General features: G+C 47.5%; 1 protein-coding gene and 1 non-coding gene across 2 annotated transcripts in view; one reads left to right on the forward strand and one right to left on the reverse strand.

The window, feature by feature from the left end:
- Positions 1 to 281: 281 nt before the first annotated feature.
- The window catches only part of Znf831 (zinc finger protein 831), a 61,742-nt gene continuing 34,396 nt past the window's right edge, over positions 282 to 27,627 (reverse strand). Inside the window, exons 4-6 of the mRNA XM_026412234.2 lie at positions 5,619 to 5,672; positions 1,837 to 1,991; positions 282 to 1,133 (exon numbers count right to left, since the gene is read on the reverse strand). Of these exons, the coding sequence (XP_026268019.2) occupies positions 282 to 1,133; positions 1,837 to 1,991; positions 5,619 to 5,672 (1,061 nt within the window). The remainder of the gene's footprint in view (positions 1,134 to 1,836; positions 1,992 to 5,618; positions 5,673 to 27,627) is intronic.
- On the forward strand, positions 8,926 to 8,999 carry Trnaa-ugc (transfer RNA alanine (anticodon UGC)). The gene has a single exon. It is a non-coding gene; the product is annotated as a tRNA-Ala (tRNA).

Genomic DNA, 27,627 nt, shown 5'->3' on the forward strand with positions numbered 1-27,627 from the left:
GACCCACTCTGGGCTTAGGCTGCAGTCAAGGCCCGTCTCTGGGTACATGGAGCCTTCTCAGACCGAGCTTCGTGGCACTGGAGGAGCCTGTTAGGCCTGCCCAATAGGAACTGGGACAGGGTGCAGCCAACTGGGGTTTGGAGCTGGCTTGGAAGAAGCCCAGATGGCTTTCTGGTCTGCAGGTGTTTTGTAAGTACCATCAGTGCTTCTGCCTCTTAAGGACATTCACTTGGGAAGCATCAACAGTCTTCAGCCAGGGACGTCATCTTGTCACAGAGGTGTCATATCTCTATGACCAGGCGGTCTTCATCATCACTGCTGGAGTCGCTGAGCTCCAGCCGAGTTTGCTTTCTCATTCCTTCCAAACTTCTCTTCCTCGCAGATCTAGAAGGGGCCTCAGGGACTTCTGAGGGCTGCCCTGGGTTAGAAGAAACCACACAGCCCTTGCGAGTAATCAATCCAGGTACTTGGCGTTTCCCACTGTCGGTTCCTGGGACAGTGGGACAGGGGATGGCCTTTTCCCCACACCCATATTGACCCCTGGAAGGACAGGCCACCTGGTGTCCCCCTTCCTCTTGGTGTGAACGAGTTGAACTTAGTCCTAAAGCTGGCATTTCAAGATGAAGCTTTCCGGTTGAGCCCAGGGGAACTGAGCCCACAGTCTTGTGTCCAGATGCAAGTTTTGCTGGCAGGGGCGTCTGTGATATGCCCTCGGTGATGGCTCTTCTGTCTGGGGAGCTTTGGGCCAGAGTTTCCCCTGCAGCCCAGCTGTGCTCCTGAGGCTCTGCACTGTGAATGCCCAGCACTGTGTGACCTGCTGCCGCCCCCACAGAAATACAGATGGCAGCAACAGAGGCAGCAATGTCATGGTGGGGAAAGGTTCCTTTGGACTCATAAGAAGGAGGCTCTTGAGCATCAGAGAAGACGCATGGCTTGGGATCTCCCGAGACTGAACCCTGGGATGGTGGCAGCTGAGCTTCCGGATATCCAGCCTCAAGACCTTTGCCACGAGACGTAGGGTCATCCTTTGCCACTGCCACACAGGTGTCAACTTGCAGGGATAACCCTGACAGGGCAGCAGTGTCATGCTGCTGAGAACAGCCATCATGCTTGCCAGCAGATGGAGAAATATCCTGCAACAGAGTGCAAAGAAAAAAAAAAAAAGAGGGAGAAAAGGTTAATTGGTACAAGAAAAAAACTAGTCAGGAACGTGGTCCTCAATGAAAACAAGGTCTCAAGGTTTTAATGATTCTTTACTGAGCGTGAACTTCAATGTGATGCCCTCAATAAATTTCCATTAATAACTAATTGGAGCATTAACTCAAGTCAGGCTCCTTATTGATACAAAATAAGCTGCTGAGATTGCTATGTGTTTTTATCTGGCTGTGTTAAAAACAAAACCACTCAATTATCCACCCAGGCCTGAGCTTCCTGCTGGCCGTCCCCACAGCTCACACAAGGCCGTGTGATTTTATGGCACAGTGTGTTCAGTGGATCCACATCAGCACTGCTCAACCTGTGGTCTGGGTCTGTAGGCTAGTGGTCTTCAACATGCGGCCCCACGATCTGCCAGGGGTGACCTCCTATCCCAGTACTGTCTGATGTACGACAACATCTTCCTTCAGGTATGAATTACTAATGTCCTGAGGATTTGCAATAAACCATCAGAAATAATCCCAACTGCTTCACAAGCAGAGTCACCCTGTGTTTCAGGGCCAGGAAGCTCTAATGGGGGGCCCAGCTCATTTTGCCACAGTCAACAATGACAACGGGAAAAGGGGAGCCCTAATTCTAGACCATGGGCAGGCAGAGATAGCTCGAAGTCATGATCCCCACCTTCGCAGTTAATTTGTCTCTTTCCCTGACGGTCCTTGAACTTGAACTAGGAGAGGCGTTTTCTGAGATGCGGCCACAGTCGTCTTCCTTCTCTTCTTCATTCCCATAACCAAGAGAAAATTCTGAAATGGCAAGGTCTCCTTGCAGGTTTAGACCTGAAGACGGGGAGACACGAGTATAGACATCTGGAATTACAAAGGCACAAGAAACAACTTCCCAAGAGCTGCTCCTTGTCTTCCTGTCACTGCCAGGTTCACCTCCCATCACGTCACTTAGCTCCCTTTACCTCTGACCAGTCCACACTCAGATAAGTCGACTTCACTTCTGTGGAGGACAGAAGTAGCAGCATCAGTTCCCCAAACAGTTCCCCATTCATTGTAAAGGCTATTTCATAGGGCGTTCCACGCCCTGCACCGCCACCACCAATCATCTTCCTGGCCATATTTGCTCAGATTCATTTCAGATCAGCTTGATTTATCTGCCATACAACAGGTGGCCCCAGTAGAAGCTTCAGGCTAGACTATGGATGACAGCACCCTGTGTACTTGATGACTTCCCATCAGGGCAGAGGTCAGCCCTTCCCACTCCCTTGTCCACCACATCACTCTCCCCGCCCCACCACCAACACCATGCTTCTCATCCTCTGCCCACCATTCTGCAACCTGAGCCAGGCTTCGTTTGGGCAAACGAGCATGTCAAGCCCACGATGTCTAGGAGCACACCCTTGACCCTCACGGCTGGGCACCTCCTGCCCAAGATGCTTCCCTGGGAGTAAATAATATATTTTTTTTCTCTTTTGCTTAGCTTTCGATGGACATATTACTAAAATCATTCCCCTAAGAAAATTAAGTGATAAGATTTCATTTCATTTCTTTAGAAATATCTTTATTGAGAGTCTAACACTCCCATATTCTGGGCCCATAATAAATCTCGTTGGGGGAAAGAAGGAAAGAGAACCAGAACCCATGGTGCGGCGCTGTCAGGTTCTGTGTGAATATGATTCATGGTTCACCATCCTCTGGTGCAATGGTGTGTGCTTCCTCTTCTGGAAGCTCTGTGGCTCCCCTCACTCCCAGTGTCACTTGCGGAAAAATGGATGGAACAAGAGACCATCATGTTAAGCAAAATAAGCCAAACTCAGAAGGTCAAGGGTCATGTTTTCTCATATGTGGAGACTACAGAGCAAAGGGAAAGAGAAAGGTGGGGGGCAGATCCTGGTGTCTTCAGGCACCTGCTGGCGTGCCATGGGTCCTTTCCATCTAAACCTTGTCCTTTGATTTTAGAAAAATATGGCTCATTCTTTCTTTTCTTTTAAATTGTATTGTTTTAACTATCTATGCTTTATGGAAAAGCTAAATAAAACAAATTAACATATGCATTGCTTCAAATACTTATCTTCCTGTGGGTGTGGAGTGAGGACACCTAAAATGTACTCTCAGGAATTTTCAAGAATATAATGCATTGCTATTAACAATAGCCCTGTGTTGTTTGAAAGATCTCTTGGACTTATGAGCCATTGCTTTGATTTCCTTCTATTTTGTATTTTCTCTCTTTATAGGACTTCTCTTGTTAGGTTATTGTACCTCCTGCTATAATCTTTTCTTTTTCTTTTTTTCCTCCATATTTTCTATATCTTTGTCTTCTTGTTTTCTTTTGGGAGACTTCCATCATCTTTTTTCCACATTTTTTTCCACTGGTGCATTCCAACCATACACAGTGGTGGGGTTTGTTGTTACCTGTTCACACATGCACACATAGAACAATATAATTTGGCCAATACTGTTCCCCTGCATTTCCCCTTCCCTCTCCTCCTCTTTCCCCTGGTCTCTTTCCTCTACTCTACTCATCTCTCTTTGATTTTCATGAGATCTGCCCTCACCTTGTTTTTCCCCTTTCCTCTCTAGTTTCCATATATGGGAAAACATGACCTTCTGAGTTTGGCTTATTTCACTTAACATGATGGTCTCTAGTTTCATCCATTTACCTGCAAATGAGATAATTTCGTTCATCTTTATGGATGAATAAAACTTCATTGTGTACATAGATCACATTTTCCTCATCTGTGAATCCACTGATGGACACCTAACTGGTTCCATAGGGTGCCCATTTTTACATTCAGCTCATAAGTTGCTATTTCTGCTGTCATACTTCAAATTTCTAAGGTCCTTTTCCATTTTCTAAAATTGCATCCTGTTCTTTGTCATCTTCCCTTTTCTCTCTGGCAACTCAGATGACAGCTTATTGTTGTGGCTGCTGGGTCCTGCTGCTCCTTGCAGGGGTCTCTCTCCCGTGTTCTTTTGTTTCATTGTGTTTTTGTCTTTCTCTTCCTGTCACAGGCTCTCTTGAGGGAAGGAGCCATCTTCAATATTGGCCCATATTTAAGAAGTGGCTGTAAAAATCTATTTGGTGCTAGCACTTCATGGGTGCAGTCTCTCAACCAGGGGCCCCAGCATCTGGCAATCCCCCAGCCCCGAGGGGAAGTAGGAAGCCCTGAAGCTTCTCTGGATCTTTACCGAAGGGTCCTCCTACCTGCTGCCTAGGAAGCGCAAGGCAGGCTGCATGTCCCCGAGTCAAAGGCTGGGGAGGAGGTATGGGGCTCCATGACAGGATTACCATTGGGCAGGTCCCTCATCCCCTGCTAGACTGGCTGTACCTGGCATCCCTGAGGGTTGCTGGGGTCTGGGGCCACATGGGGTGACTTGATCATAGCAAGGAAGTAAGGGTGGAGAAAGTGATGGTGTCAAGACAGATTTTCACTCTCGCCTGCGACACATCTCCAGACAGAAGTAATTAAGGGGACGAATCTCCAGACAGTAATAATGATGGGGACGTTCCTGTGGCCACAGTTTCCCAGGACAACTGCTCCACTTAAGCTCTGTCCCCACGGTGACAAAATGGCCAGGCCATTCATTCCATCCAACAGGAAGGCAAAACTAATTAGCAAAGAGAAAGTAATCAAATTGGCAATGTCTCCCCAACAGGTTGTTTGGGTTTTTAAGCTCAAACCGAAAGGGCAGAGCAAGTCAGACAGAAAACTTCTGGCTCATCTGAGAGCATGGGGGAAGAAAATCCATTGATTTAATTTGCTTTTGACCCTACAGTCTACAGAGAAAAGTGAGTTATCTCTAATAATTGTGAAAAATGCTGAAATAATGTCACCGAAGTGTGTTAAACTAATTTGGATTATTGAAGCAGGACACTAACTTGCTTTTAAACGAATGGCCTTTCCAAAAAGTCAGTCATGGCCTGGTCACATCCGAAGGCACAGAATGTGCTCCTGTGCCAGCTTCAGAATCACACTGCATGAATCACTTCCTGCGTCTTCAGAAATTACAGATGCCGCGTCGCCCTTCCATCTCAGGAGCACCGGCTGCTCTTACACCATTACGTGGATCTCATTAGAGGAGCCATCTCTCACTGCCGCTCGCTGCTGTTCTGTTCTTCCCCTGATTAAAGGCTGCGTTTTTAATAATGTCTCTCAGAAATAATTGCCACGCCACGTCAGGAGGAAGCAACGGCTTCAGCCATTACAGCAATTGTAAATTTAGCCCTCTTGAAAGGGCCATAGGAAATGTAAGATAATTAAAAAGAAAATGTGGCAAAGAAAGGATGAGAGCTTGGGACGGCGCTGCCCGCTCCGGCTCAAACCTGCTTTCAGCTGCCAGAATTCTAGGCCTTGCTAAAATGTTAGTCCATGTACTACTCAAGTATCATTATCTGAAAATGGAAGTCATTTGAAACATTTCTTTGGGTTTGTTCCCATACACCCCAAACTCCATTACCATGGAGTTGGCAGGGGCTAAAAGTGGGTGCCCGGCATGGACCTTCTAAGGAAGCTGCCAGCATGGTCACAAAAGTGGGCACCATCTCCTCGGCTGTCAGTCAACTGGAGATGAACCTGTTTAGAAGGATTCCTGTCATTAAAGGATGACAACTCGCTGGCGATTAAAAAGTGCGATTACTTAGAGAGCCGGGGGGAGGTCTTTCAAAGCAATCACCCTGTCGACAGTACTTTGCTTATTTGTTCAAATATTTATGGAGCTCGTTTGTTAAGCCCATACTTTTGAAGCCCCTTTTTGACCCTGATTATTGAGCCTAAACCTTGATGGAATGTTGATGGGGTGCCGGGAAACACACAGGGGGCTAGCTCAACAGTGGAGGAGGCTCAGATCCCCCTCAAAGAGATGACCCTCTAATGGGGAAGAGATTCAGGAAGCAAAGAATTGCACAGAAAATCTACCAAACAAATATAGTGAATATGATGAAGGGAAAACCAGAGGGTCCCGACCCAACCTATACCTTCGGGAAGGAGGGAAACCACACTGGCCACACCGCCATCAATCATCCTGAGCCGGAATCATGTGTTCATGAGATTATTCTACCCATTTTTCTGTAAGTGCCCTCTGTATACCTGGTGTTATCATACAGTTGGCAGTAAGCTCTTGGGTTTCTGCAATCCTGTTACAATTTTTTTTATAAATCCTATTTAGGAAAAAAACATGACTAGGAAGAATGGTAGAGAGAGGCTTGTTCCTCTCAGGGGAGCAGGATGAAGTCACTGTTCATGACAATCAGAAAGCAATCAGTGCCCGGAGGTGGGCCACGGAGGCAGCTCCGGACAAGAGCCCCAGGTGGGCAGGCCCCAAGAGCACCAAGGAGCACATTTACCCACGCAGCCTGGGGCACTCTGCGCCACCCTAATGTGATCTTTGAAAGTTTGCCTCTAAGTAATCATGACCAAATCTTCCACTTCAGCAGAGCACTTTTCTTAGTGACTCTCATCATCTCCTTTCTATCCCTGTGATGAAAGGCAAGCAGAATGAGTCCTCTCCCTCTCCAACAACCTAAACTGTGTTGAGGGCAAAATGGTATTTTAAATCTTGCTCTAAGTTAAAAATTTGATCATGTCCAGACAATAAGAGCATGGCCTTAAAACACAGAGACAGAGAAGGGTTCTCAAATCACGGAAAGAAAAATGGAGACAATAAAGAAATACTGTTTGAAGCATGAAATGCCCAGACTGAACCTAGACACTCTGTGTTATGCGTCATCATGTTAAAAGTTTCTTGTTGCTGGGTGAAAATTGTCTATGTGAGCCTCTTTGCTAGGATATAGTCGATGCCCCTGAAACAGCTTCTCATCATTCCTCGAGATTTACACCCTGGGATGAAGGAGAAATTATTCTGTTTCAGCAATTTCCAAGCACTGCAACTTAACTAATAGCTTTGGGGAAAGAATTAATACTTCTCCATTAATTCTAACGGGAAAAGATACAGGGAGGTCATTAGAAGAGATGGAGATGTCCTGACAGAGAAGGGGAGCCTGGGGTCCCTGGCAGCCCACTGCTGGCCCCAGAAACCCCTGTGGGGGGAGCTGCAGGGCAGCAGGCAGGTGGCTGGTCACCTGCAAAAGAAAAAATGCAGCAAACAAAGGCGATGTCTACCTTTGCCCCAGGGACTCGTGGTACTCCTCACATAGTATTTAGAAAACCAAGTCGTGTGTGTGTGTGTGTGTGTGTGTGTGTGTGTGTGTGTATGTGTGTGTGTGTGTGTGTGTGAGAGAGAGAGAGAGAGAGAGACTAGAACCACCTGCAAATCCACTTGTCCTGCATCTCCACGCTGCAGATGAGAGGAGCAGGTTTGGACCACTTCGTCCTCTGGATGTTTTCTGCTTGGTGAAGGGGGCTGGCCAGAGACATTGCAGAGTTAGCTTTATCTCAGAATTTACCCAGGAAAGTGCATTAAAACCGGGGGTTCTGATATAACCCAAAGTGATGTCTGGGGACTTTTTGGGTGTCCTGACTCAGAGTGTGGGAGTGGGGGGTGTCTCCACCTCTCCTGGGTGAGCCCCTGGGTACTGATGAATATCCTGTAATGCGACCGAGTTTCCTGGCCCCAAAGATGACCGACTTGGATGCTGCAGGAGCCAAGCGAATCCCACCCTTGGGGGACTCTGGGGGCAGGCAGGGAGCATCCTCATGCCCAGACTGAAGGGGCCCCTGAGAGAGGTGGTAAAGGGACCCAGCCTCCTGCTCAGCACAGGTGTCCACTCTGCAAGAGAAACTAACTAGACATTGACATTTGATGTGATTTTAAATATTAATAGCTAATTTTCAAAACCACCACAACAACTGTGCTACCCGACATCAACGTGTCCTGAATTTGGCCAATGAGAGGCCAGTAGGTTACCCACTGATATTCAGGAAACTCAAGTGCTTCAGTGACGTTGAGAGCAGAGCTCTCCCCTCTTGCTGAGGTAAAGCTTCCTTTTCAAAATACCATTTAAGAGCTGGGGTTGTGGCTCAGTGGTAGAGCCCTTGCCTACCAGGCGTGAGGCACTGGGTTCAATCCTTTCACCACATAAAAAACTAAACAAAATAAGGATATCGTGTTCATCTACAGCTAAAAATATTTTTTTTAAATACTGTTTAAAAAACATTTATGGGAGAGTGAATCTCTTTCTGAACAGCAATTTGGTAATACCTTACAAGATGAGCTAAGAAATAATGATTAAGCTATTGTTCCATCAATTGTTCCTTGGGAAACTGAGCTAGAATGTTCTCTGCAACAATAGCAAAAAACAAAAACAAAAAACAAAAAACAGCAGGAATCAACATGATCATCTGTCAGCAGAGGAAAGGCTGGAGAAACAAAAGACAAGATAGCCAGGCTGTGGGAGTTTATGCCAGTACTAAAATGATCTATGCATGTGTTGGCCGAGAGTTTTTTAAGAGGTTCTTGAAGAAGAGTTGATGATTCCTACTGGGGCATTGTCCTTTTCTGTCAAAAGAAAAGAAAAAAATAAAAAAGAGTCTGTCCATATTTGCTTGCATGTGGAGAAAGGCGTAGAAGGATGTGCACCAACCTAACTCTGATGGCCTCGGGCGACAGAGAGTTGTCAGACTTTTCTTACTATGTCTGTGCTGTTGTCTATGCTGCAACAAGCATGGTATTACTTGATACCATTAGTGGGTCAGAAAAAAATAAGACAACTTATGATAGTGCTTCCAAAATTTGGACTGTAAATAATAAAACAAATTCCCAGGATGTGTCTAGTATGTTCAGGCAAAGCTAAAGTCCAGCGATGGGCTGGGGATGTAGCTCAGTTGGTAGAGTGTTTGCCTTGCATGCACAAGGCCCTGGGTTCAATCTCCAGCACCACAAAAAAAAAAAAAAAAAAAAAAAAAGTTCAGTCAGTCCTCTTACCAAAACTGCTGATAGAAGGAGATAAGTCGCCACACACTGGTAACTAAAGTTCAGTTTCTTTGGCAGAGAAAAGCTATGAAGCCCATGAAAAGAAGAGAAAGATATTTTTCCATCTCTAGCTGAACCTAGAGTATTTCTGTAATTCCATTTTTTTTTTTTTTTAGTTTTCCTTCTTCTATGTAATCATTTGAATCTTCTTTTTCAGAAACCACTCTTCTCTAAGGTTCTCATTTCTGTTCTCTTTCTTTGATGAAAGGCAATCAGTTTGAGAACACTTCACTTACCATCTTCTAAGAAAAAAAAAATAGTGGAAAAGTGTTCTCAAAACTTTAATCATGCCCAGACAATAAGAGAATGCTCTAAACTAAAGAGAGGACAAATTGTGGAGAAGAAGGGAAACTAAATGAAGGGAGGAAAGCTAATATTATTTGAATTCTTTAGTGCCAAAATTAAATCAAGAGAATCTACTTTATGGATCATTAATTTCAAACTTTCTTAATCTAAATGAAAATTGTAAAGAGAAAAGTTCAGGCTTTGGAATATAATTGATGTGTTTAAGCACTTGCCTCATCATTTCTTAAGATTTACACCCTGGAGAAGGAGGTGTTATCCTGTTTCAGCAATTCTGTAAGCAATATTACTTAACTAATGGCTCTGGGAAAAGAATATCTCCCTATTAATTCTGACAGGAAAAATAATGGTACAGAGCCATTAGCTCTAGTCGGAGAGGTAGGGAGGGAGCTGGTGGAAGAGGGAGCCTTGGAGTTCAGGCTGCCATTTTGGTTTTCCCTGGGAAAAAATTCTGAGGTGATTTGTGGCAGAGAGCAGGACACAGGGATAGAGAGGGAGCCCCCACCCCACCTGTCCATCTCCTCGTGGCAGAATGACACAACTGTGAAGTCTGAAAGAAATCCTCCTCCTCTAGTTACTCCTAAAGAAGTATACCACCATCTCACACCAGTTTAGGTGCTCTGTCTCTTACACAGTTAGGTAAACATTTCACCTCTAGGAGGACCTGTTGGAACAGTTCTTTATACTTAAAAAAAAAAAATTTAACAAAAGACAGCTACTTTGGTAAGCTTCAGCCTCAGAGGAATTTTCCCTAAACTATGTTGTGGGGAGGAGCCCAGTTAAAATATTTCAGTCATTTAAAAGTTTAACTATGTGCAGAATTTTAAAAAGAGATTCCAGCAAGAAGGAAAATAAATGAGGCAAGGTGAGAAAAAAATCAAAGACCTCCACCCTGGCCTTGCCCTGGAATTGAGCACAGGTTTATAACGAATCATTTAAGGAGCTCAATTCTATAGCGTGGATGCAGTACACACTTAGCTAAAGAGAGAAAAATTAGCACATAATTATACAATGACTGGTATTGCAGTAAATGCCGCAAAGAAATGGGCTATGAATCACAGCTCAAGGACACCTAATCTGGCTGGAGTGTCAAAAGTGGACAGCCTGAGGAATCTCTAAAATGGCCTGCAGGTCCCAAGGCCTCAGAGAGGAGCAGAAAAACACGTCCACCCAAACCAGCTACATGCCAGGGCATCTCTCCACAGTGCGGTTCTCTGTAGGTTTGTCTCTTCAAAGTAACCACACATTTTATTTCAGAAACAATTTTTCTTAATGGCACTCAGTTCTTTTCTCTTTCTCTGGCGAAAGGCAATCTATTTAAAATTTCCCTGTCAGAGGTTTGTTTTGTTTTGTCTTGTTGGTTTTTTTTTTTTTTTTTTTTTCTCTCTTCCTGAAAGATGGGTAGTGGAAAGTCACATTCAAAAATCAATTCTTAAGTTCAGGTTAGTTTGTGCCTGAACCACTGCCTGTTCCTGAAACTTAAGGAGCCAAAGAAGACCCATGAAGAGAAAAATAATGCCACACGTTCACGTGTCCTTGGAAATCTACAAGTCCAAAACTGAAATCAAGAGTATCTGATCTTTGAAGTTTCATTTCCAACGTTTCTCATTACTGGATCCAGAAACAACTGCCCCTTTCTCCAAATGCGATTGAGGTATTAGGGAAGGTTCATTTCTCCGCAAGTTTTGCATCCTTAAAAAGGAGAAATCGGTCCATTTCCCTGACGACAGCTGGGAAGAATGAGTTTCCCTGTACTTCCTCATGAATTCTGAGAGGGGGAGAGGTAGGCTCCTGTCAAATGAGAAATGGTACAAGAAAGAGAACATGGGTCCCTCGCCAAATCTGGGGTTCTGATCAATTTAGGAAAAAGAGACCAAAACCCTCTAGGTTCAGCCTCCATGGAAAGGTCAACGCCGAGGGAGAACCTAGACTCAAACTGAAATTAAAATCATGAAGCTTAATTTGTTAAGAAAACCAGACAAGAGGATGGGGCGGGGGTGGGGGTGGGGGTGCTATTCCGGTTCCATAACGTGTTCAGGTACAGATCCCGTGGAGCTCGGGGAGGCTTTTCCCACTGCAGACCTCCTGCCCCGGAGTTCTCTTTGCCTTTTGCGTGGTAGGGGAAGGTTTGGGAAGCTGAACACTTTTGTCCACTCAGACATTTCTTCCAAACAATATTAATGGAAGAGCCAGTTTAAATATCCTAGCAAATGTAGAGGGATGGAAGGTTTAAACACCGCTTGAACCCAAGGGGTCCCAGATAAAGGGGGGGGGGGGGGAACATGGTCCAAAATTACTCTTTGAAAATATCCATACCCAAATCTACTGACTTATTCTAGAAGTGCGGTTTCCTTAATAATGAAAGAAAGTCAATGGGGTGGACTATGGGATATTTGAAGTGCTTTCTGGAAACTCTCTTCTTCATCTTTTCTCAAAATTTCCACCTCCAAAAAAAAAAAAAAAGAAAAGAAAAAAGAAAGAGTCCTTGGGCGCCCGCAAAGTTTCTGTAAGGCGTCTGGAGTGGTGTTTTCTTAGAAAAAGCCTGGACATGGTTTCCAAGGATTCCAACAAGAAATACCGGAAACGGTCTTGAGTTCTTTCAGGCGGAAGCAGAGAACAAAATCTCCGGCGGGCGCCGGCTCAACCCTGCTGAGAAAACGGTGGGGGCTTGAACTCCAAGGTCACACTCAACTTGGAAGCTGAGGTGGGAGGAACAAAGGGGAGAGAGTCAATAGGAGGAGATGGACCTCCGCCTACAGAGGGCTCTGAATTCTCTCTCTTGTCCTCACACCAGCTTTGGAAAAGGGGTCCTTTGTGATAGGGATCTGGAATGAGAGAACATTCTCACTTCAGGAGCACTCTTGCCTGACACCATGCCCAGGTGTCTTCACACTTGAAAGTGAAAGCGCACTGGAAACTAAAATTCAACTCCCCCCAAGCCCAAAAGCCCACCTAGAAAAACAGTAGGACTACAAACAAGGCGGAGGAAGGGGAGAGGGCCAGAAAGTAACAGGCGCCTGGGAGATCACCTGTAGCCTATGACATGCGTCGGGGACTCTTTGAGTTCTGGGCTATTTTTTTTTTAAGAGCAGCAATTGACCTAGGAGAACCACCTAGAATGTCCACTTGAAGGTATGTAAAAACTAGATAGGTCTTTCCTGATGCTTTCTACCCCGCTGCTCACAAAAGGAGTCCGCTCTGCAGTCCTACAAAAGCACAGGAGAGGAAACTGTGGTTGGCAGCTTCTCGCTCCCATCTGCAGAAGAACAAAAACAGGTCACGTACCCTGAAAATCCCAGGGGAGAAGGCTGCAGAAGGGCGAGAGAGAGAGAGAGAGAGAGAGAGAGAGAGAGAGAGAGAGAGATGAACCCAGAAGCTCAGGGTGGTGGTGGGGGGGGCAGGAAAACAAAATGCAAACCTCCCTGGAGGGGAAGGAAGGCCACTTCAGAGGTCACCCCGTCCTTGGCAATTCCTAGGCTGCCACCCAGCACTGTCTTAAGCGGGTCCCAGTGGTTGGAGCCATGGGCACCCAACCTGATGATACTGTCAGCTTCGGGGATTTCTCCAGTGAGAGACAGCTGGGCATGTGGGATAACCTTCCCGGAGTCTCCTCTCCGTGGAAGTCCCAGGGCCTGCTCAAAACACTCACAGAAAGAGAAACTGAACCAAGGGTAAACAACTGAGGTCCAGTGAAGAGGGATTCCAGGAGACAGCGGAGCTCAGGTGCTGTCTAGTTAGGAACCCTTCCCCAGCTAGCTTTAAAACATGTTGTTACTAATTCCAAATCAGAAAAGGGAAGCCCAGCTTAAATGATCATGGAGTAAACCAAGCCGATGGTTTTAAGTCCCTCACACTGTCCCCATAATAAGCAGAGAGGCCTGACACCCTGCAGGGAACCATTCTGTTCAGTTTTGTCACTCAGGCCCCTGGGCCCCTCGTGAACATGAACAAAGGTAGACCTGGGAACAGGCAAGGAGCACGTGGCAGGAAATGGTCACTGGAACAGCCCCCGCACTCACCGGAGTTTAGATGTCTCTATGCAGAAACAGCCTTCAAACTTCTACACTGAGAAATTATGAGTCTGCTTTACCCCGCGTGCATCCCTCTCTCCACAGAGGAAAACAAGGCGATCCATTTTCCTCGCAGAACCTCCTCAGATCCCCTGCCCTGTGTGAGCGGCTGTCAAGTGTGCTTCATTATTATGGAAGTTCTCTCAGGGAAGGAAATCCATACCCAACCTCTAATAAATACAGGGGGAGGGCGGGAAGAGATGAAATAGCATGAGCTAGGTCATAAAATTTAAAATAGGGTTGAGAGTAAAAATGTGCCCTGCACAGAGGCTCATGTAGATCATGGCTCCTGAGTCTATTTTGTAAGCCAGAAGGGTGCAGCTCTGATGCTTTGTCTCCAGTCTCAGAGAGGAAAGAAATTAACCCCTTTTCTTCCACATATTGGCTTTGGAAAGAAGGAGTATAAATGTGGCTTTTTAAGGTTGGCAAAATAGAGAGTCAGGACCCTGACTGCCCTCCCCTCACCTCCACTGAGACACAGCCTGGGGAAGGAAGGGCCTCACTGAGCCCAGCAGTCAGGTGCAGGGAAGGAAAGGAACCAGAATGCACCGATTCTAGGCACCCGGGGTCTAGGTTCAGGATGCCCAGTGGGTGGGAACTAGCCTCGTCCCTCTAAGGGGCAACCAGCTTAGTCTTGAAATAACAGCCCAGAAATCAGAAGAAGGGCCCCAGAACAGCTGGGCAGGCATGGGCGGGAACCCAAACTGACCAGAATGAAAATTGGAAATCAGATTTGCAATGTCCAAGCATACAGAATCCCCCCAGGGGGACCATGACCGAAAGGGTGATGGTCTGCCCCTCCACAGCCTGGACTCAGGAAGGGTTGCCTGGTAAAAGATGGGGGTGCCTAGTTCATTTGAATCTCAAGACAAACAAGGGGTCATTTTAAGCATGTCTTATGCAACATTTGGGTCAGACTTATGCTAAAAAATACATGCTTCCATTGTTTATCTGTAATCCAAACTTAACCGAGAGTGTGCATTTTTTTTTTCTGCTTAACCTGGCCACCCTGCCTCAGGGTGGAGGGCAGGGAAGCTGAGTGGGATCCTTGCCCGAGGGAGGTCTGTCACTCCGCCTCCACCTCCGCCTCCGCCTGGCTCCGGCACTGTATCTCTGGAGGCTGTTGACCAGGGCTGGTTGTGGGCATAGCCTTGATTTAGGATTACTAATTACTACCAATAAAGACACCTTCCTGCAGGGGATGGGTCATCTCCTAAAGATCCCGAACATGGGGTTGATCTTGAAGCCCTCGCAAGAGAATAAGTTATGGGGGCGCCAAGAGATTCTGGGAACAAAGATTACAGGAAAAAGGCGAGACAGAAAGGTACAAAGAGAGAACAGCCAGCCTCCCACGGCCCTTCCGTCCTTTTTAAGACAACCATGAAAAACAACCTTCAAAAAGTCCATTTTGAAAAATTATTCGTCCATCTGATCTCAAAAATACTCTCCCGTTCTCTCCATTATCGAGAACCCAAGGCTGTCCCTTTTCTCTCCAAATGGTCCGTAACCACTAGGAAAGACTATTAAGTCTAGTTCATTATTTTGAAGGTTGTTTCTGGGTGAGAAACCTGAGCTGGCTTCCGATGAATGCGAGAGGGAAGGGACACAGGAGCGGAGGTGGCTTGGTGCAGACAACAGCCTCTGAAGAGGCGTCGTGTTGAGGCTGTCCTCTGCTCTGAACAGGGCGCCACTCTCCCATAATTGCAGGTTCAGGGACATTTTCCAGATGAGAGTTTTGTTATGCTCCTAACTTCTCCCTCAAGATCTGTGAAAAGGAGGGAAAAAAAAAAAAAAAGAAAGGGAAAAAAACCTTTTCTTCTCTTGTTCAGCTGGAGGGGAACAAAAGGGCACCATCTTGGCTCTCACTGTTCAACTTGTCTGTAGGCGGACTTCCGTGAGGGGCTGAGTGGGGCTCACTCCACCAGGAACATCTCTGCGGACCCCTGGAAGGCCCAGGGCCAGCCAAGCACAGCCCCCTCGCAGCGGGAAGAACAGCCTTCCATGCCCTTATCTCCTCCTGGACCTGGAGGACCACAGCAGGAACCAGAGGGGCAGAGTGGACCGAGGGCCTCACACTGGGCCACGGCAGACAGGCACTGGGTCACCGCGTGGCTGCATCTAGACAGAGAAAGTTACCGCCACATGGCCAGAGCCTCTTTGGAGGATCCCGGACAGGCCCCCAAGAAGGAAAAAATCTACAAGGATGTCAAAGGGACTCAGGAGGCCCAGACACATATTGAGAAGGGCAGGGACTGACCAATGGCCTGCATGGAAAATTGGTTTCCAGGGTCCTTCCCGTCAGAGACATTTTTAACCTCACTATGCAAAAACAGCCCTCGAAAATTCGATCTTAAAAAATTATTAGTCTATTTCCCTCAGAAATATTTCTCCCTGCCTAGGGGGACCCAAGGCCATCCGTCTTCCCACAGGGAGCCTCTGCAGCCTCCTCTTGCCGGAAGACAACCTGGAACTCACTCCTCTGTTATGATGGTTCTCTGAGGGGGCGAAAGCCGGGCTCACCTGCTAATAAATATCGAGAGCGGGTGGGATTGATGAAATACTCCAGGATAAATAATAAAATTTAAAATAGGCTTCTGTGCAGAAACAAACCCTATGGTTCTTTTTTATTTATTTATTTATTTTATAGGTAACATCTTTCCTCTGATTATAGGCTCAGGGTCTATTTTCTCAGTGACGATTCTAATGCAGTGCCTATCAAGTATTTTCAAGAAAAATATGAGTAATTTACTTTTCCAATAATGGCAGAGACTGAGCTCTAAAAGGGCCTGGCCTGACTGTGTTCCAGAAACACTAATTAAACCATGCATCACAGGGACGTGAGTGGGTGAGCAGGGAGACCCCGGGACAGAGGGCAGAGGCTGCCTCCAAGGGAAAGCTGTGTAGGAGCAGAGGAGGCGTCGCTGGACGCTTCCAGGAGAAAAAGCAGAACTCTGTGGGTGAGAAGCTGACCGAGAAGCCAGGCTCACCAACAGGTGATCCAGATCAGCAGCATCAGCCACGAGCTGAGCTGGCATCGGGGACGAGGGCAGGTGTAGTGAGGCACCTGCCCTCTGCGTTCCCCCTCCTCAATGCCCACAGACCCCGCCAAGTGGTGAGAGGAACACCACACAGACCCCCAGACGCTCCGTTGTGCTCCTCCAAACTGTGGTCAGAAAGGACAGTGGAGAAGCAGTCACAGCCCAGAGGAGCCACGAGGGATGTCAGCTTAATGTTACATGGAATTCTGGGGGTCCTGGGACAAGGAAAGCTCAGGAGGGAAATTAGGGAAATCTAAATAAACCACAAAGTTTCTGTGGCCATAATGTATCAACAGTGAGTATATTGGGGTATGAATCAGCCTCAGATGTCCAGGAAGAGGGACTGGAGTGGAGTAGGTGGGAACTCTGTATCACCTTCACAACTTTTCTGTAAATCTAAAAATGTTGCAAAATTAAAAGTTTATTGAAACATAAAAACCCACTCAAGGCCCTGTGTTCTTGGAAGCTCTGTGCAGACTCCCTTCTCCTGGGGGAGACTTCCGGGGAACAAGTGTTTCACTTCTATTGCTTGGAGTGTCTCGGAACCTAGACTGATTTAAGAACCTTCTGGAAATCCACACTTTCACCCTCTTCCCCCCCGGGGAGGCTGAAGAGCTGTGCAGGAACAGCTGTCTCAAAACCTAGACTGATTTAAGAACCTCACCCCCAGCTAAGGGCTCTTCTGCACTGAGGATCTTTTCCCTCTCAGTAGTCCTTGAAATGAGCACACCTGTGTTTCAGTTATCTCATCCCCACTTCCTCAACAGTCACTGGGACATAATGCCTTCAAGACAAAGTAGCTGCAAGCAGAGCCCCTGCAAACCCAGACATGCTGCCTTTATTCAACCTTATTTAGAATTTCAAGGCAGAAACAGGACAAGGTCAAACAAAGCGGGGGCCTTGGCCCCACACAACCCCAGCACTCAGGCTCTGGAGCCAGATGCCAGGCTCAAGTCCTGTCTCTGCCACCTGTGGACAATGGCGCCCAGGCAGAGATCACTCCCTCACTGGACCTCATGGTCCCCATCCATACAATGGGCTGAATCCCAGCCCTTCCAACAGGGCAGGCTGAAGAAGTGAAGAGAGTGGATACCACAGCACCAAGCTCAGATCTGGGGCAGGCTCCAGCACAGGGGCCATTGCCCTCCTGCAGGACCATCAGCTTCACTAGTGGCCTGTCCCATCCACCAGTGTCCCCAACAACTAAAACAATGCATGCAGCACATAACAGGTGCTCACTAAAAATCTCTTCAATGAGCTTAGTGCCTGAAAACTAGTCAGTCTGATCCTAAAGCCTGCATTCTAGGTTTCCTTTACACTCCAGTCCACAAAATCCCATACAAGACACCTGCTTGGAGATGTCCCCTTCTGCACGACTGTAGATCCCGTGGGAGAGTCATCACAAGGTGACCAACAGCTCAGCATCTCAGAGGTTCCTGGTCTGGAGCCACTCAGGGAGAGTTCACAGCTGGAATGGCTTAACCGAAATGCTCCTTTTCCAATCAATTCCCAGCAGTCCTTCCCTCCCACCCCCATGGGTGAGATCAATAATGATGTGATTCCCCTCCACTATTGTCACTGATTATAATCATATTTTAAAACCTCCATCTTTTTTTGAAACTCCATTTAATGTCAATTTGCATTCATCAGGGTTTTTTTTTTTTTTTTTCCTTCTTTAAAGAGGTAGTTTTCTTTAAAGGCTAAATATGGATCATGAAGGTAACAGACCCTGTGTCTGAAGGCACTTTCAGGAAGGAACAGATTGCAAGGTCCACTCTAGTAGTGTCTCGGCAGAGCCACATGCTCTTCCCAGGGGTCAGTGGGGCTGCTGGGAGGCCACCATAGGAGTATGTGGATTACCAGAGGCTCACACAACTTTGTGGGGTAGTGCCTTTATATAAACCAGAGCACAGAGTTTCCACTTCATCCCAAAGCTCAGCGTAGAACAAGAGGCTTCTTCAGGGGTGACCATGGAAAGTCAGCAAGGACTCCATAGAGATGACAGGAGAGCAGCAGCACAGGTTCATCCTGGAGGCTCCCCACTCAGGCCAGACCTTGGTCCTCATCTACCACCAGTGGGGGTATGCAGGGAGTGGAGGGGCCGAGATGCAGTTTCTTACCTTCCCAGGCTGATGGACACCAACATGTGAATTTGCTGTGACTCTAGAAGGGACGCCCTAGCTTCCCTCAAACTTGAATTCACAAATTCTTTTTTTTTTTTTTAATTTTACATTTTATTGTGCTGGGGAGAGCAATAATGGATAAGATCGCCCTACTGCTTGGAAAGGTGCCTGGTCAAGACACAAACAGAAGACTTAACATTAAAACCGTACCTGGAAAATAGCATTGCTGGTCTGAATACTGACTAAATTATTCTAAGGGAAAAAAGTTTGTTCTTTTTACAGGTCTTGCTTATGTCTTAACTCATACCTATTTCTGATCGTTTTTCTTAGTAACATGAAGTCTTCTTTCTTATCAGGGTGCATTGCTGCTCTGCTAAAACCTATCCTTCCTGGTTTCCCTTGCAGTCAAGCATAACCAGGTAGTTCAATTCTGGCCAAGGAGATGTGAGAGGAAGTGATAAATAACAATTTCCAAGGCATGTCGTTCAAGGGAAAGTGTATACCCTCCTTTTCCCTTTTTTCTTCTGGTTGAAATGCAGATCTAATGATAGGAGCTGGAACAACCATTCTGAACCACACAAAAGAAAAACCTAGGGTGAAGAAAGCAGAGTACCAGGATGGGAGGAGCCCAGGTCCCCACACACCACAGAGCCACACATGAGACCCAGATGATTTACACCCAATGGTTATTTATGAAACTTCATAAATCTTTTTAAGCCCATTGCTATTTTCAGTCTTCATGAGAGAAACCTAAACTTTATCATACTTCATTCCACTGCCATGGGAAACATTTGATGTGAAAGCGTAAACTTTAGCCTAGTTTCTAAATGTTGGTTATCCCCCATGACCTTGGCAAATGGTCCAGACCTGCTGACCACCATACATTAAGCCTTCACCATTTTGCCATATCTGCAAGTTATGAGGACCAGGGATCAGCAAATGACAAAGGACAAACCTCACCCCCGCCCCCCAGGCCAGTTTTTGCAGATGAAGTTTTTGACACACACCCACGCTTGTCAATTTACATATCGAATGTTTTCTGCCCGAAGTGGTGGGGTTGAGTCATTGCAACAGGAAGTGCATGCTTAGCACAGTCAAGAGCGGTCTCTGCACAGCCCTGCTTGGTACTGCACTGAAACAGCTCGCTGACCCCAGTCCCAGACAAGCATCACCTAAAATGTTTAATGATTTCTCCTTGTTGCTTAATTAAGATTATTTTTAATTAATTAATTAACTGGGATGGCCTTGGATGGAAGCTGTAAACTTGCTGGGCAGACACTGCACAGCCTCTGCACTCCCCCCCTCCAGCTGCTCACAGTCCCCCTGACACTCTTCTCCCTGCCCCCTGTACGGCAGCCATCATGCTCCCCACAGAATGAATGGTGTAGGGTGAAGGCATGGTAGCAGGAGAGCAGAGGAACCTGGGTCACCTGTGAGGTCCTTGGACAGGGGGGTAGCCCAGGATTCTGTCCCTAGACACCTGTTGTATCAGCGAGTCCCTTGTGAGTTACTAGCTCCTTGCAAGTGTTGCCCAAGTGGCTACACATGCCCCAAAGGGGACTGCATGGTTGAAGGATTTAAATAAAATAAAATAATAAAACAAAAAGTAAAACCCAGCCTTACTTCTCCACCACTGTGTATTCTCACCCTTTGTAATGGGACTTTCAAGGTCTCCCATCAGGAGGGGGACTCGATTTCCGCACACCTCGGATCTGTGCTGGCCTCATGACTGACCTCAGCCAGCAGAATACAACAGATGTCATACCATGTCATGATTCAGAAATGAGGTGTCTCCCTAGGGCTCACGTGTGACAGGATGTTAAGAGAGTTTAGAGGGGAAGTGACTGGGCATGAGAGCCTTGGCCCCATGTTTATTTACAAATCACAGTGAGCATACCACTCCTGGGGGTCTCAACTCTATGTCTTTTCTCCCTCTGCTCATATTAAAATAGTCTACCTTCTCCACGTTCAACCAAATCCCACTTTGCTTTTGGAATGGAGCCCCTCAGTCTTGCAAGAGTCGGAGGTCCCATTTCAGTTCCTTTTCTGGCGCTCAGAGCAGAAAAGTCTTGGTGTAAGACAGGTACACCAAAAAAATTTCCCCCAAAAATAATCCCTCAGAAAAAAAGAGTTGCCCTATAACCAAACCCATACAAAGTCTCCATTGTGCAGGGACAGTTCCCAATATCACACAATGGTTTGATAATTATGTTTCAACTTGACAATGGTGTGAGAGGGGAATGCATGCAGGTTTGAATCTGAGTCTGTTCCCAGGATCCCTCTGCGGTACCTACTGTCAGGATCCTGGGTGGCAGCAATCTGCACTCACGAAGGGAACAACCCCTCCTCTCCTGTGGATGGTTGAGCTAGCTGCTTGGCAGGTTGGGGGTAACAATGCATTTTGGACCTTGGGTACTTTCTGGGTCTCCCAGGAGAAAAATCTCATGGTAAATTGAGGAGCATCCATATTTTCTTTTGAATTGTAAAACACTGTTTAGGAAAGTACGTTAGCCTGAAATCAGTGCTGGTTTGGGTCTCTCCTAGACTGACAAAATTGATTTTCAAAAAAAAAAGCAAGGAAAGGGCTAGGGTTGTAGCTCGGTGGTAGAGCACCTACCTAGCACGTGTGAGGCACCGGGTTTGATTCTCAGCACCACATAAATAAACAAATAAAGGTATTGTGTCCATCTACCACTAAAAATAAGGGGGGGGGGAGGAGAGGCAGGCAGGACCTTGAACACACATGTAATCATCGTTCTCGGGCATTTGAGATACAATTACAAGCACCAGATGTTGTAAACAAATCCCTTAAAGACAGCAAAGCAGAATGTGTTTACATGTGGAAATTGCAAAGGGGCCCCTCCTGGAGAAATGAAAGCCACTGCCCCAATGTCATGGAACAGTTCTGAGCTGGCATCGTGCTTGGATTCCAAATGCACTCAGTCTCAAAGTGCCGGGATGAGAGCGAAATGCCGTGCTCTGAAAACCCTATTAGATGACTCAGACCAGTGGTTCTAGTGATGACAAAGACGTTATCAAAGACGCTCATTACAAGTTCAGCTGGAGCTGTGTCGTGAGAAACAGCAGAATACAAGGTGTCACAAAACTAATGGTTTATGTAATGGGTGACTTAAAGGGACGTAGGCCACGAGACTAATGTACCAAACATCACGAGGAGACATGTGCCCCAAACTTTCTGATCTTTGTGCTGAAAAGGGGCTAGCCTTGTGCTGGACCTAAGTGGTAAATACCTACATTTTGTGACTTACAAGCAACTGGTTCTTGGGTTACTGTTTTAGCAATGTCTTACAGGTATCCTCCTTGAGGAACTTGGAGGGAGAAAGAGGAATGGGGAGAAGTTAGGCATAGATGAGTAGTGCATGAGGATGTGCATGAGTAGCTTGACATAGACATTTGCACTCTATAGACTCAGCCTCTCTCCTCAGTGCCCCTGCAAGGAGCATCCAAAGTGGGATCCAAAAGCATCCCACTTTGCTTTTGGAATGGAGCCCCTCAGTCTTGCAAGAGTCGGAGGTCCCATTTCAGTTCTGGGTGATGAGCCTTCACCCCATTTCTCAAAGTGCATGATTTCTACCCACAGGGCCAAGGAGTTGATTCAGAGCAAGCTGCGAAAACCAAACCTCACTAGACCAAAGGATGCTGGAGCCCTGATCAGAGATCTTTGCTGAGTGGGTAGGGTATAAGCCTGGGCCACTGGGGACCACCAGGGGCCTATTGATGAAGATGACTCAGAAGGAAGTCAACTCAGATTTGAGAAGTGACACTCAAAGCCAGGCCATATTGCTGAAGTCTCTTGATCCAGCTGGAGCTACCCTAGGCTTTTTCATCATGGAGCAAACAAATTCTCTTTTGCGCTTAAACCTTTTTTGAGTTGGATTTTAGTCCCTTGCTACTGAGAATTGTGACTGATACCAAAACATCCTCTCAGCTCTTAAGACATTGTTGTTTCCTTGTGCCCCCAGGGGTCTGCTGACTCCCAGCTTGAGTGGGACCATATTAAAAGTAGGATAAAAGATTTGCAAAATGTCATCAACCGATGACAGACTTAAAATTCAAGGCTCGATCATCTGCTCCTCCACCATGGACGGCATCTAAGGTGCCCACATTGGAGAGGCAGTCATGACTTTGATGGAAGAAGCCAGTCTTTTCATAAGGAGGCACTGCCCGCCCACGTTGATTAATCTAGTCCCCATTCTTCTCAGCAAGCTAATGGAGAAAGCATTGTTTCCTTCCTTATCTAACTACCCAGATGACTGCTTGGTGACACCTCGAATTTATTGAGTGGCAAAGCAGGAAGCAAAAAAGAAATATGCCCTGTGTCCTCAGAAGCATCAGGAGACTCAAGCTGTTGGGAGTGAAGGCAGTCCTGCTAAACTGGCAGCGGAAGATCCGAGAAGAGATGGGGAAAACAAACAAAGAACCAAACAAACGGAGAGCCGCCTCAGGCTCTTCAAGGAGACTGTGAAACAAGCCAGGCCTCGGGCCCTCTCTGAGCTTTAATGCCAAGTATCTTACAACTGACAAAAATGTTTCCCACTTCTTAATTAAAAAAAAAAAATCAACAATATTTATGCTTTGAATCTATAATGAAATGTTACTTAAATGAATCCAAATTAATTAAAATTAGACACAACTGAAGACAACAGGCAGGGATTAATGAGTGGAAATAAAGAGCTTTTCCCTTGCGCTTGGCAGTATGCAGCACTCTCCCCGACTGAAGAAAGAAAGAGAAACCTCACAGACACAGGGAGCAATTTTCAAAGGAAAACAATGGCTTTCATATTAAAATGTACAAAACCAATTTCTTTTGAATCATTAACGTGTGGAGTTTTAAAGATCCATAGCATCCTATTTAATGCATTGACCAAAAGGAAGTGGGAACACACGTCCTCGGTCCTTGGGGGTCTTTGTGGTGCTGGCTTTTGGAATCACTGTAGTGAGTGGTTTCTGCTGTTTTCTCTGTAAACTTGGAGGCCCTTTAAAGGTGCGAGGTTTGGGACACGAGGGGAACACAGGGAGATGTTCTTGGTCTACCCTCGGAAGCCTCACGTGAGCCTGTGCCGGGTGAGGAGCCACAAGATGCATAGAGGCCTGGGTGGAGGAAGCTCCCTCCGCCAGGGCTGTGCCAGGCACGGGCAGTCAGGTCTACCGCAGCCATGGGACACTAAGAACAGACTGGAGTCACAGTGTCAGGGCATCAGGGTATCATCAGAAGGGACCGAGGCAGCACGGGTTAGGGCTGGAGAGAGGAGGCAGCAGCAGTGGACCTCCAGGACTCATGGGGAGCCAAGGGGAGCAGAGTGCATGGGCTGGTGGGCTGCTGGGTGAGCAGAACACTCAGCTGGGGTGGGGGGCAGAGCCTCGGCTGTAGAAGCCCTCGGTATTGTCCCAGGGAGGGAGAGAAGGACTTGTTTTTCCCACATCCAATCTACCCCCCCCCGCCCCCCCACAGAGCTGCGGTCACACTGGCCTCCACACCTGGCTCAAGGGGCCTCCCCGGGGGCGCTGGGGGCAGGGAGAGGTAGCAGCCCCCTCTGCGTGTTCCCCCGCCCCTATCTCCCCTTACGCTGCTGGCAGCTGGTAGGGGAAGGGTCTCAAGCTAGCTGTGCATGGATCACCCTTATGTAAAAAACGGGAGATTTTACTTAATGCAAAGCTCGGTTCCCCGGCTCCTCTACCAGGGAACTTAGTAAGCATGAGCTGGCACCCTGCTACCACCCAGAACCCGAGAGCTACATGTTGCAAAAATGTTGTTTCAAATTATATATTCTGGGGGCACCGTTATTATCACCCCTTTTTACAGACGGGGAAACTAAGGCACGGAAGAGCGGAGACGCGTCTCTGAGACGACAGGTGGGAGGACTCGGACCTGAGCCGGCTTCTCCGGCTTCCCGGGTACAGCGTCCTCTCCGTGCGAAATACAGCAGCCTCCCCGGCTCCACGGCTCTCCTTCCTGCCCGTCTGCTTCGGAACATCTGCTTTTTAATATTTTTTTCCGTGTGCTCTTAAAAAACATGGCTAGTTTGGAACGAGAAAAAGAGCGTGTTTCCAAGTTCGGAGGGCATAGAAACATCTCGCCCCGCGCAGAGCCCGGGAACCCGCGTCTTGCGGCGGAATCCTGGGTTCTGCTGTGCACCTCGCCGTCTCCCCAGGCGGCGAGGTCCCGAAGGGTCCTTCCACAGCCCGCTTGCCCTTCCTTTCCTTTTCCCCCATCTTTCATGTTCGTCCCTGCAATTTCAAATAAGCCCCCTGACTCTGTCCCAGCCTCCCCGAGACCCTGGCGCGCCTGGTGCCGGCGGGATGCCGCCCTCCTCTGCGGGAACTGGTTCTTCCTCCCGCGCATCTGGGTGGGATGCACTTGAGAGCAATAAACGTTATAAACGGGCGGGGGTCGCCTGCGTGCTGAGACGCGGCCAGGGTCGCTCGTTCGGCAGGGGTCCAGCGCACGTCAAACAGCGCCGAGGCTCGGGGTCCACTCCCGGCTCTCCCCCGCGGGGGCTTCAGCTGGCTCTCCTCTGGCCATCCCAACTCCCCAGGGCATAACACAAAAGGAGGTGAGGGGTTCGGCGGTGGGCGCAGACCCCGACCCGCCGCGAGGTCCGCAGCGGCTGAGCCCGGGCTGCCCTTCTCTCAAACGGCGCTAGGGGGCACCGTTGAAGCTTGAAAGACGATTTCACATCAAATACAAAGTCATGCTTCGCTTTTTTTCCGGGTAATAAATTCACAGAGCTTGTTTTTTAACCCCCACCAGAGGTTAAAATAGTTTCATAAAAAGTTTTGGTAAATTCATGGCTAACTTTTTGAGGTTATGTGAGGTTGTTGTCAAAAAAATAAAAAGAAAGGAAAAGAGAAAAACAGCCTTTTTCTCAGCTCATGTAAGAGCCCGAGTCACGGAGCCGAGAAGGCGGATGGGAGGGGGGCTTGGGCTTTGTGTTTTTCCAGAACAGTCCTCGGAGAGCTGCGGCCCCCAGCCCCCCGGATGCGGGTCTGCGGGGCCGGGGGCGGGGTGGGGGGATGCGGGCGGTTGCGCAGGGCCCCCACTGTGCCTGAACACCAAGATGCCGCATAGGAGCCGTGCTGCACCACGGCTACCGGGCTACCGGCTGCTTTCTCGATCTTTCCATGGCTCTCTGCCCGCAGTCCGGGGGGCGAGGGCTACTCAAGGCGTTTTTTTTCGCATTTCCCCCTGAGGGTAGGTTGGAATAAAGCAAAAGTTACAGTCCGTGGGTAAGGGTTAAAAAAAAGAAGAAGAAAAAGAAGAACTTTTATCAGATTGATAAGAAAAGAGACAAGAGGAGGCAGGAGGAAAACAACGCAGTTAAGGGAGGGGGCGTCGTGCATTAACTATGATTCAGAGACTCAAACGCACCGAGTTCATTTTTCAATCTGCCTTTAGCTAGGGGAGAAAAATAAGGAAATTATAGAAAATTGAGAAACAAACATCTCGGAGAGTGCTTTGCACCCGGGGGTGCTTAATGAACACTTAATAATTTCAAACTCTGGTACTTAGAAAAATGGCTTTTGTCCGTTCCCGGCACGCCAGGTGCCTCATAGCAAAAACGGAAAAGCTGAAAATGATCGCTAATGTCTATGCAGAGGGTGGTACAAACATCACTTTTTCATGTCTCTGAAGTTAAATAAGCAGCCAAGATTTGAAAAGTTCTAGCAAAGGAAAAATCCTGGAACTGAACTTGCATTTCTTTTCTTCAACGTATGAACTTGGACATGACTCCTAATTAGGATGGGGAATGGCCGTGACATTCACCTCCTGACCCCTGGGGCCATATTGAAAATCAGATGAGGAAAAACATTTGGAGGAAACTCAAAATGTGGAAGCAGGAAACATGCTTGTTGTTGGAACAGATTCTCCATGCCCCAGCAGCGCCAGCATCCAAGCCTGGGGCAGAGGCCGGGGCGTGCATTTATCTGGAGGAAGAGAGGGCCCCAAGCAGAGCAGGTTTCAGGGAGGCTGGGATGGGCTGGGACTGCAGCTCAGAGGGCTACTCTGGTTCCAATCTCCCCACAGGAGGGACAGCATAGTGTGCCTACAGCTGAAACCCAAGCTTTCTGAATATCCTCTCCTCCAGGGCTCACCAACACCCTTCCCTTGGCTTCTCCAAATCCTGGGTGAAAACTGAGCGCACCTCCCTGCCCACTCAGTGTCCCTCATGCTACACACAGTGAGCTCACACCCCAACTCCTGTAGTGGGGGGCCTCTCAACTACCTCTGGGGCATTGGAGCTAGGCTTCACCAGCCTTCCAAGGGCCACAGTAAATAATCATGGACTCAGAACTGCACCCCCATTTTACAGATGAAGACCTGAGAAACTAGGAAAAGTCAGGACTCAAATGAATTTTTCTAAATCCCCACTCGAAATCTCTTGCCCCGGACCACCCTCAGCTTCTACGGAAGTTGAGAGGGGCACTTGCTTTGCAAAGTCAGCTGCGCCAATTGATTGCAAAGACTTTGAGGCACCGGGCATTAGAAGGAGCAGATGCTCCTGTAAAAACAAATGAAATAAACAGAACCATGTTCTCGAATTCTAGGTAGAGGTTGAGACCTAACCTCTCCCTGATTAAAAGGGAGATTAGGAAGGGGGTAGACAGGTGCCAAATGCATATTTAGCATCAGGCTGAGACTTTCTCCATGACGCCATCAAGAGGCTTAAAGGGATTGAGATGCCAATTGCCTTCTGTCACTTAAGGTAGGCAGCTGTACCACCTGGGGTTACTTCCCACCCCCCGGGCTCACTATTGGTCACCCCATCCTGCCTCATTTTAGGATTAATCCTAAAGTCTCACCTTCCTCCAAAACCAAAGGGTTTTGCCCCCAGGAGGAACAGGTGCTAGGTGGTGGGGGGGACAGCAAGCTCTGTTCTCTTTTTCGAGATGGTTCATGAAAATGTTCCCCATTTGTGCCCAGTAGGGAAGCCTGTTGGCTCTGTGCCTGAGATCTACATTTCCCATCCGGCCTTGTCCCCTG

This window comes from Urocitellus parryii, chromosome 6 (assembly GCF_045843805.1).
Source record: "Urocitellus parryii isolate mUroPar1 chromosome 6, mUroPar1.hap1, whole genome shotgun sequence".
Classification (NCBI taxonomy): domain Eukaryota; kingdom Metazoa; phylum Chordata; class Mammalia; order Rodentia; family Sciuridae; genus Urocitellus; species Urocitellus parryii.